Source organism: Perissodus microlepis, chromosome 9, assembly GCF_051167445.1.
Source record: "Perissodus microlepis isolate ML-2025 ecotype Zambia chromosome 9, ASM5116744v1, whole genome shotgun sequence".
Lineage (NCBI taxonomy): Eukaryota > Metazoa > Chordata > Actinopteri > Cichliformes > Cichlidae > Perissodus > Perissodus microlepis.
In genome coordinates this window covers 31899780-31909232 of record NC_140469.1, presented here as the reverse complement: position 1 = coordinate 31909232, position 9453 = coordinate 31899780, and the positions used below count along the sequence as shown (strand labels likewise).

Here is a 9453-nt window from a genome sequence, read left to right as displayed (position 1 = left end):
GCTGCTGTCACTCACCGCACTCAAGAAATCACACTCACTCTCTCCGGCAATCACACTGAGCAGATGTTCCTGTTTCTCTTCAAGGCACCTGACACACCCTTAGTTTTGGGATTCCCCTGGCTCCAGCGACACAATCCACAGATTGATTGGGCCAAGGGATGTATCGTGGGGTGGAGCACCCGTTGCCATGAGCAGTGTTTACACTCTGCGGTGCCGGGTTGCATGTCAGACGATCCTACGGGGCCGCCCACTCGCCCCGACTTGTCAACCGTGCCCGCCGAATATCACGATCTAGGACAAGTCTTTAGCAAAACGGGACCCAATAGCTGGCATCATCCGCCCCTCCACCGCTCCCTTGGGCGCAGGCTTCTTTTTTGTTGACAAAAAGGGATAAGACCCTATGCCCCTGCATTGACTATCGGGGACTAAACAAAATCACTATCAAAAACAAATATCCCCTACCTCTGCTCGCCTCAGCTTTTGAACTCCTTCAAGGGGCCACCCAATTCACCAAACTTGATCTCCGCAATGCTTATCACCTGGTCCGCATCCACGAGGGGGACGAGTGGAAGACGGCCTTCAACACCCATCTGGGCCACTTCGAGTACCTGGTAATGCCGTTTGGACTCACTAACGCCCCTGCCGTCTTCCAAGCCCTGGTAAATGATGTTCTACGAGACTTTTTGAACCACTTCGTGTTTGTTTATCCTGACGACATTCTGATTTTCTGCAGATCCAGAGCTGAGCATGTTAAGCATGTGAGACTGGTGTTGCGCCGCCTGCTGGAGAATCGGCTGTTTTGTAAAGCGGAGAAATGTGAATTTCATGCCTCGATTGTCTCTTTTCTGGGTTTTATCACTGAACAGGGCCGGTTGCGAGCGGACCCGGCTAAGGTCAAAGCTGTGTTGGAGTGGCCTGTGCCCGGCACCCGTAAGAAGTTGCAAAGTTTTCTGGGATTCAGCAACTTCTACAGACGTTTCATCCAGGACTTCAATAAGGTAGCATTGCCTCTCACACAACTCACATTGCCCAAACAGCCGTACCTGTGGTCTCCGGCAGCTCAGCAAGCATTCGACCGTCTCAAGAGCCTGTTCGCCTTGGCCCCCATCCTGGCCCAGGCTGACCTCGCCCTGCCATTCGTGGTGGAAGTGGACACTTCTGATTCGGGAGTTGGGGCGGTTCTCTCTCAACGGCAGGAAGGTAAATTACACCCCTGTGCCTTTTTCTCCCGTCGTCTCACTCAGGCCGAAAGGAATTATGACGTGGGCGACCGGGAGCTTCTTGCCATCAAGTTGGGGCTGGAGGAGTGGCGGCACTGGTTGGAGGGGAGCGAACATCCTGTTGTCGTGTGGATGGACCACAAGAACCTGGCCTACCTCCAAGCGGCTAAGCGCCTGAACGCCAGACAGGCCAGGTGGGCATTGGTTTTTGCACGGTTTAACCTAACCATTACCTACAGGCCCGGATCCCGGAACACGAAACCAGACGCCTTGTCACCAGTGTTCCCTCTAAACTGCGCACATGTGCAATTGCGCACTGCTGGCACGGTCTCTGCGCACAGAAAATCTGCGTTGCGCACAAAAAAAAAATCTAACCTGAATTGAAATTAAAATTAATACTTTAACAATTCTGTTCTGCACTGTTAGTCAGTGAGTGACTGGCTGCTCCCGTATGGGATTAGAATGATGCCACCTTATCCCATAGTCCAGCCAAAAATGCAATTCACATTCGTATACGCAGCCAATCAACGTCGTTGACAGGCTATGACAGCGTCCTTATGTGCCGACACCGGTGTTTTAGCTAGCAAAGCGGCTAATGTGGAGTGAAGCCACGTTAATGACAACATGTACAACCATTGGAGATGTGAGCAGGACAGACGGAACAACTGACGGAAACAGTGTGGACTTTATACCAGTTTTTAACTTGTGTTGATCGGCCACGTAAAACCAGAGTTATGATAAAAATATCTGCAATATTTGGTTTTCTTCCTGAATACTGTTGTTGTTTATATTTACTGCGGGAAGAAACGGTAAAAAAAGCATTTTATAAGAAATAAAGACTCGAAAGCGTTCCCCGTATGTGAGCAAAAACAAACCCCCACCCCCCTCTTCCTTTCCTATTCGTCCAAAAAAGTACCATGTCAACCAATCAAAAAATGGTATGGCAACGTGGCATCTAGTTGTTAAGAAACGGGGGGAAATTTTAGGAGTGACAGCGTGTTTGAGATGTGAGAGATTTGCGACGTTTAGCGCAAATCTTGTGTAGTTAGTGTGTAGTGTAGTTAATAGTTTTGTTGTGTGTGTCAGAACAATGAGGCAACTTCTGAATGTTACAGGTGTTACAGCAGTGATACATCTCCTGTTTGCACTCAGCTTGAATCAGTTAAGCAGAACAAGAGTAGAGAAAAAGAAGGAAAATAAAAAAATGTCTCTATTGTCTGTTGCGTACATTGTAGAGGGCGACTCTGCCTCTAAATGGGAACAGGAACTCGGTCTTCTCCCTCCCTGTGAAATACAGCAGTTGGATCTTTAGCTAGGTCCAGTTGATTTCATCCAAGAAACGTCTTCAGTTCTAAAATTAAACGGTGGAGCGTCCCAGATATTTAAACTCTAGTGGAGTTGTCCCTTTAGTGATGAGGCACTATACAGAACTGCAGTCTGTGGGGATGAAGTGCTATGGAAAAACACAAACAGGCACAGAGTTGTTGATTTATTAGTCAGATATTTGATTTACAAAAACAAATTTAATCTCATTCAATACAAAAATCTTTCCAGCTGAAATCAGACGAAACATTCTTAAAAAACGCTGATCTGATAGAAAGACTAGAAATGCTCTCAGCTTTCCATGGAAACACACACATAAGTGATCCATATGTAGACAATTCAAACACGATCTTTATTCAGGCAGAGGAAATCAAACACAAGTTTTCTCTAGTTTGTCTCAAACACACAAACTGAGGGTCTGATCATTTATTACAGTCAGTCCCACCTCAGCAGAGGGGTGTACTACAAAGCCAGATTAATGTTCTTTTGAGCTATCTGGAGCTCAAAAGTCAGAGTTTCCTGTATCATGAAATTGGCTCTGTTTTTACCTGGCTAAATCACCATGGTAACTGATGATGAACACGTACCCTGATTGGGAGCAGGTTATGCTCAGAGCATTGGTTTCAAATTCAGCTGGAAGGCTACATTTTCACTGATTATTTTATTTACATGTTTAAAGTCATTTTAGATTCTGTGCTGGGAAAATATGTTTTGAATATAGCAGGCCTTAGAGATAGGGAGAGGATTTCGGTCATTCTGGGGGGGCTCTGAGTAGAGCTGCTACTTCACCACAACGAAAGGATCCAATTGAGGTGGTTTGGACATCTCACTAGGATGCCTCCTGGGCACCTCCTAAGTGAGGTATTCCAGGCATGTCCTTCTTGGGGGACATGAATCTCACCCCAGACTGGAGGCTGGAGAGAGGGATGTCTAGGCTCCTCTGCTTGGGCTGCCCCGCGTCTTGGCCCTAAGATTTGTCGAGGGAGGTAACACAAAGAAAGCCTGGGCGTGTTAACCACCTTTGTAGTACACCCCCCTGAATGAACAGCTGTTTCAACACAAAGAGACATGGCTTTAGCGGCAGGCATTTCCGGTGAACTGCAGTAGTGAGGAGGATGTGCAGAGCAGCAGTTGTCCGGCTAGTCTGGTCAGAGAGGTGACGCAGCACAACAGCGAGCTGAAGATAGAGACAGAAAAATTTAGTCAAATAAACTCATAATAAGCAATGTTACATGAGGCACTATGGCTGTTTTCCAATGCCTACACTGAATAAAGCTAGTATAAAGTTGGAATTCAGTGACTCTGATCAGCATCATCACCTTAAATTTAAAGTGAGGTCTGCTACCCTTGATGTAACCAAACACTGACCATGAACGCCACAGCTGCTCTGTACCAGTCCAACATTGCTTATTACTGTATATTTTAACACATCACTGCACACTAACCAGTTTACCTTAAAGTAGACTGCACTAAACTATGTAGTACTTACTGAAGTGTTTATACTTTAATTTATTTTCAAGACAATATTAAAGATACATTTCCACTTTATTAAATGTCACTGACTGATCAGTCCTTACTTTTGAAAATTAACTCATCTACTTTTCCTTCTCTTTTTTTACATCTTTCTATGAATTGTTGGATTTGAAATTACTCTGTGTATGCTCGATACTGTAGCACTGGCTACATGCTGAAGTACCGTAACCACAGCTTTTTTGACTTCACGCAAGCTGTGTGAAGTCATTATTGTGTTGCTACACAGCAAGTATCTGGAAGCACCGCCAGAGTGCACCACATTAAACATGAACTCCATGCATAGTTATATGCATGAAGCAGATTTATCTGCACTGAAGCTGTCAGAGTGCCATTCTGGATTGTTCCTGAGTGCATTATTAGTTTAAGTCTATGTACCAGGCATGACCAGTGAGTTAAAAAGAGTCAGGAGGGCCAACAAGAAAAGAAAAAAGAGCCATCATCTTCCTTGATCTGCAGCAGCGATGCAGAGGACTTCCACCCCACACAGCAGACCTCCACAGCCACTTGCGGAGGTGGTGCTGACACTAACTGTTCTCCTGTGTTGGAGCTGGATTAGAAGTTCTGCACACCCTAACATTTTCTGTGTCAAATTTTATTTGCAAGTACCTCGTAATAACTGGATAGTTTCTGCAAAGTGTTCATAAAGTTCTGTGTCAAAATTGGAGAAAAGGTAAGAAATATAAACGTACACAAGAAGTTAACTTAGCCAGTTATGAATTTGAAAGCTTTGAACAATTCAGACTGGAAACTGAAAATATGAACTACATATAACTAGAAAAGACGAAAAAAGTCAGGCTTTGCACAACACTGCTGAGACTGTTACTGTTATCAGCTTACTTGAGGATGCGTTTGATCCTGGTGAATCTGAAGTCGTATGAGAGTGTGTACGTCTCATACACTGTGGCCCTGATGGCGAGGCAGCACAGGACGTCTTTAGGCTGCAGTTTGTAGAGGTCAAAGGTCACTTTGGCAATCCCACTCTTCTTTGGCTGACGAAAGCATGGAATAATCTGAAACACCAACATGTTCAGAAAATTTTGATTTGGGTAAACGGCTTTTTAACTTTATGTGTTTTTAAAAACAAGCTACATGATTCTGGGCAACAAAACACGTATTTAAGAAGAATTATTTATTTAAGTTCTGATCCATTTCCTGTCTGTTTCCTGTCTGTTTCCTGTCTGTTCTTCATGCTGCTGAAGTGTGTGAACTTCCCTCCTGGGCTCAGTGAAGAGAGATCATCTCACTTCATAAATGCACACAGACACTCAGCCGCAGTGATGAACATCATCTCTGCTCTCACCTTGCTCTCTGTCCACATCTCCCCCTTCTCCAGCACCATCAGCAGTGTGCTATTGGGCAGTGACTGGAAGAACTCCTCTGAGTCCACCACAGTCCCGTCCTGCTCCAGGACCAGAGTCAGGAACTGGTAGGACATCATGAACACCCTCGCTGCCTGGGACACAAAACAGGAGAATCAATTCAAAGAGTCAGAATCTGATGATTTCTTCGTCTCTTCATAACAACTGTACAGGATGAGAATGTTTTTATGATTCACCTGTTCAAATTCAATTAAGGCCTAAAGTTACCATTAGTAGGGGTGTGGCCACTTTGATTAACAGGTGCATGGTGACACATGTCAGGGACAAGGTGCAGGTCAGATGAGTTCGTGAGGCACTTTGTTGAATGATTTCCTATCTCCAGGAATGCTATGTTCTTCTCTCAGTGTCACTCACTACCTTGCTTGTCCATAAACTTTCTACCTGGTTTTGTTCTTTGGAGGGCTTTATCCGGGACTTTATGAATCTGGGTGACCACATCATTCCATATATCTTCTGCTGATTCATTCTTACCCACTTCTATTATAATGACAATGTTTACAAGCTGCTCTTTATACTTCAGTAACTGCCACCACTTAATATGTCTGTGAAGGTCCTCAGTCATCCAGGTCATCGCAGTCTAAGGAGCTTGGAAAGAAAAGCGTCTGAACTTCTTTAAGTTGCTTGAAGATGTTTCACCTCTCATTCCAGAAGCTTCTTCAGCTTCCTCAGTTCAAGCTTCTTCAGAACTGAAGAAGCTTTTTGGATGAGAGGTGAAACATCTTCAAGCAACTTAAAGAAGTTCAGACGCTTTTCTTTCCAAGCTCCTTAGACCACCACTTGATTTGACCAGTAGGCAACGGGTGAAGTGTCTTACCCAAGGACACAACGATCGAGACTGTCAGAGCCAGGGCTCGAACCGGCAACCTTCCGATTACAAGGCGAACTCCCAAGTAAATAAACAATCTGCATTGCCATTACGCCACTACAATACATGATAACATGGTAATTTGTCTAAAGGTGTTAGGGTTAGTGGGTTAGGGTAAACAGATCTGTTTAAAGGTTTGGCTGCTCTTAATCTTTATGTTGTTTGCTGTGTGGACATACTGAAGTTTCCCACTGGGAAAAATAAAGTTACCATTGATCATTGGGCTTTCCACTATAATTCCAGTGCCATTTCAACTTGAACTCATGCCTTGTAGTAGAATTTGAAGTCCTCAAAATTCCCTTACCCACCCTCCCACTTTCTCTTTTGGATGCATGGTATGTCATCTCTTTAGCAATTAACTCATTATACAGATGTTGATGGTATCGCAAAAGATTAAATCTGTTCATCTGGACGTAGCGTTTTTAGTGGGGGAAACGTTTCGTCATCATCCAGGTGACGTCTTCAGTCTCAGCTGACTGCAGGTTTCCCAAATCTTATAAACAGTACATTTGCATAATGACTGAAACCAGCCCACTGAAGGAACAATGGGCTGGGAGGTCAGTTCCTTAATCTTAATTATGCAAATTCTCTTGACCATTGATCAACAACCACTGGAGGACCACTGGCCCCCCCACACCCTCTAGCAGATCATTACATGTAGGAACCTTTTAAAAACAAGCGCGTCCATGCTCACAGGTGTACACACGGGTGCTCACACACACAAACTACACCCTTTTTGGCTCCTACCTCAAAGCACACTGTGTGCTGTCGATCTTACGTGCTGCACAATAATGTTTAACATTTAGTATTTACTGTTATATTCACATAGATCATCGTGATGTTGTTTATTATGTTGCTCTCGTTTTCTTCTGCTTGTTTTCTTTTTCATTCTCAACAGGTGAAATTAAAAAAGTATCTACTGTTATCTATTGTTAGCTAGTTTATTGTGATGGTGCTGTATTTATTATGTTGCTCTTTGTTGTTTGTTTTCTCTTCTGGTTTTTTATCTCCATACAGGTGATCCAGGTGTTTTGTTTGTTTGTTTGTTTTCTTTTTTTTCTTCCCCCCTTTCTCACCGTCTCGTCTCCCCTCTGTTTTTCTTTCTCTCCCTCTCTTTCTTTCATTCTTTCTCCCCTCCTATCCTCCAGTCATGTCTGTCCCGTCTTTAAAAAATGAAAATAAAATAAATACATAATTATAATAAAGGTCAATCAAACGGACCATTATGGCAAGGCCATGATGATCCACTTGGTAAAGTAAATCCACTTGGCATCTTTCTTGGCCTTCAGACACCAATTCTGATGGCTAAAGATCCAAACGGACAGGCAAAAAAAAAAAAAAAAGCATGCATCAGGACGATGTTGATGGTACAGATTCAAAGTAATAATAGTGCCCAAGGGAAGGATGTATAATGTGAACAGAACTGGTCCAAGCGTGTAAGTTAAAAATAACTTTGGTGTTTGAAGAAGATTTACATGATCAAAGTTATTCAAACACCTTTTAATACCTACAGCCTGTTTAATCTCCATAGTAAAATATTAAGGTCAATAGTATCGAACGCTGCACTGTTCCTAAAGACTGCTTAAAGAAACTACTAAAAAGGTGACCAAGGGGGTTCAGGTTGTAATGAAGAATAAAGGTAATCATACCAAATATTGAATTTAAAGTGTGTTTAAATTGTACAAACTGTTTTTGCCTTATTTAACATTTTTCCATGTTTGCACCCGTTTCTCCTTTTCTTAACAAAATATGAAGAAATGAGAGCTGGCTCAAGACTTATGCACACTACTGTTTATTGTCTAAGAGAGTTTACAGGTTGTTTTTACCTGCTCCAGGAGCTCATCTAGAGAAGATGCAGTCAAACTTCGCCGCCGCATCCGGCTGTATGTGCACACTCTGAAACAGCGAGGCTGATTTAGGGGCAGCATGTGTCGAGAGATGGTGGTCTGGACTGTGGACACGGACCTGCAGGTCATTCAAAGTTTACTGCATTACAGTTTGAAATCTTATAGTCAAGTCGGAGGTTTTAATAACCTCAGACTTACATCCATAAAAACCCTCTCAGCTGTTTTCACTATTTGAAAGGTTCAGTAATCCTATTTACTGAGTGGCTGCCATTGTTCTTCTGCAGTTCTGCACACACGCAGCTTCCTCTGCAAAGTCTAAAAATGTCCTGGATGCAATTTGACGTACAGCTGGTTTGAGTGAAATTGCCAATATTTGTCTAATCCCCAGATTTACGATAACTAAACTGAATTTTTAAAACTCAACTTTAAGTTTTGATAACATTTAACAAACTCACCTCATCAGAGTCTCTGGCAGCAGCGTTTTGGCGTATTTCACTCCGGCCTGGATGGACAGCGGTGCCATCGTGAAGTCAAAGATTCAAACAGTCAGACAGCAAGCTGAAGGAAAGCTGCTGCAGCCAGCTGAGAGGAACTATGGAGAATCCATGAAGAATGACAGCCTGTGATTGGTCACCAATAAAGAGCAGAGAGCCAATAGGATGAAGGATCATGTAGGCATCCAATTAAAATGAATGAATGCTGCAAAAATAATTTAAAAAGGGTAAAAAAAAAAGATAGACAGAGATGAATAAACAGCAGGGATCAGATGGAATAACTTTATTCTCAAAACAAAACTGATATCAATGAGACAAGAAGGGTTTTAGCTTCACATCTGACCCATAATTACAAACAAAGAACAACATAACAAGGGTATGCAAATCAAGATCAAGTGTGAACGTTTCTGTGAAACTTCAGCCACATTTCAGAGAAGATTTACGTACTTTATGTAGTCAGCGGGTTCCAGTCTCAAGGTTCCTAAACTGGGGCTTGGGCCCCTTAAATGGGTCAAGAGATACGCAAATCATGAATTAAAGACAGCAGAAAGACCCAACAGAACAAGAACCAAATATTCACCTGCATATCTGTGAATTAAATTATGATCATAAACTCTGAGCAGGGCTGTTTGAGTAACTGACAGAAACTCATCTCAAATGCAATAAGCAGGTAGAAACACTGGAAGCTGGTTGGCCAACACATTTTCTAAAATTTTGGAGATAAAAGGAAATTTTTAAATTGGTCTAAAGTGCTGAGGAAGGGACAAGTCGGGGTTAAAGCTTTGTTTTGTT

At 43.0% G+C, this 9453-nt stretch overlaps 1 protein-coding gene across 1 annotated transcript; it reads right to left on the bottom strand.

Moving 5' to 3' along the window:
* Positions 1-2760: 2760 nt before the first annotated feature.
* cidea (cell death inducing DFFA like effector a) lies at positions 2761-8826 on the bottom strand. The gene is made up of 5 exons (XM_084940337.1): positions 8623-8826; positions 8147-8285; positions 5377-5529; positions 4914-5086; positions 2761-3720 (listed from the first exon to the last, which is right to left on the bottom strand). The coding sequence occupies exons 1-5, from the start codon at positions 8688-8690 to the stop codon at positions 3618-3620; spliced, it is 636 nt and encodes a 211-aa protein (XP_084796463.1). The 5' UTR covers positions 8691-8826; the 3' UTR covers positions 2761-3617.
* Positions 8827-9453: the final 627 nt, after the last annotated feature.

Bases quoted from the DNA above. Each gene is read 5' to 3' on its own strand.
- cidea (XM_084940337.1), bottom strand. From the start codon at position 8,690: ATGGCACCGCTGTCCATCCAGGCCGGAGTGAAATACGCCAAAACGCTG. The intron at 5,530-8,146 runs GTAAAAACAACC...TTTGTGTCCCAG, and splicing joins TAGATGAGCTCCTGGAGCAG to GCAGCGAGGGTGTTCATGAT. The intron at 3,721-4,913 runs GTAAGCTGATAA...CTCTATCTTCAG, and splicing joins AGGATCAAACGCATCCTCAA to CTCGCTGTTGTGCTGCGTCA.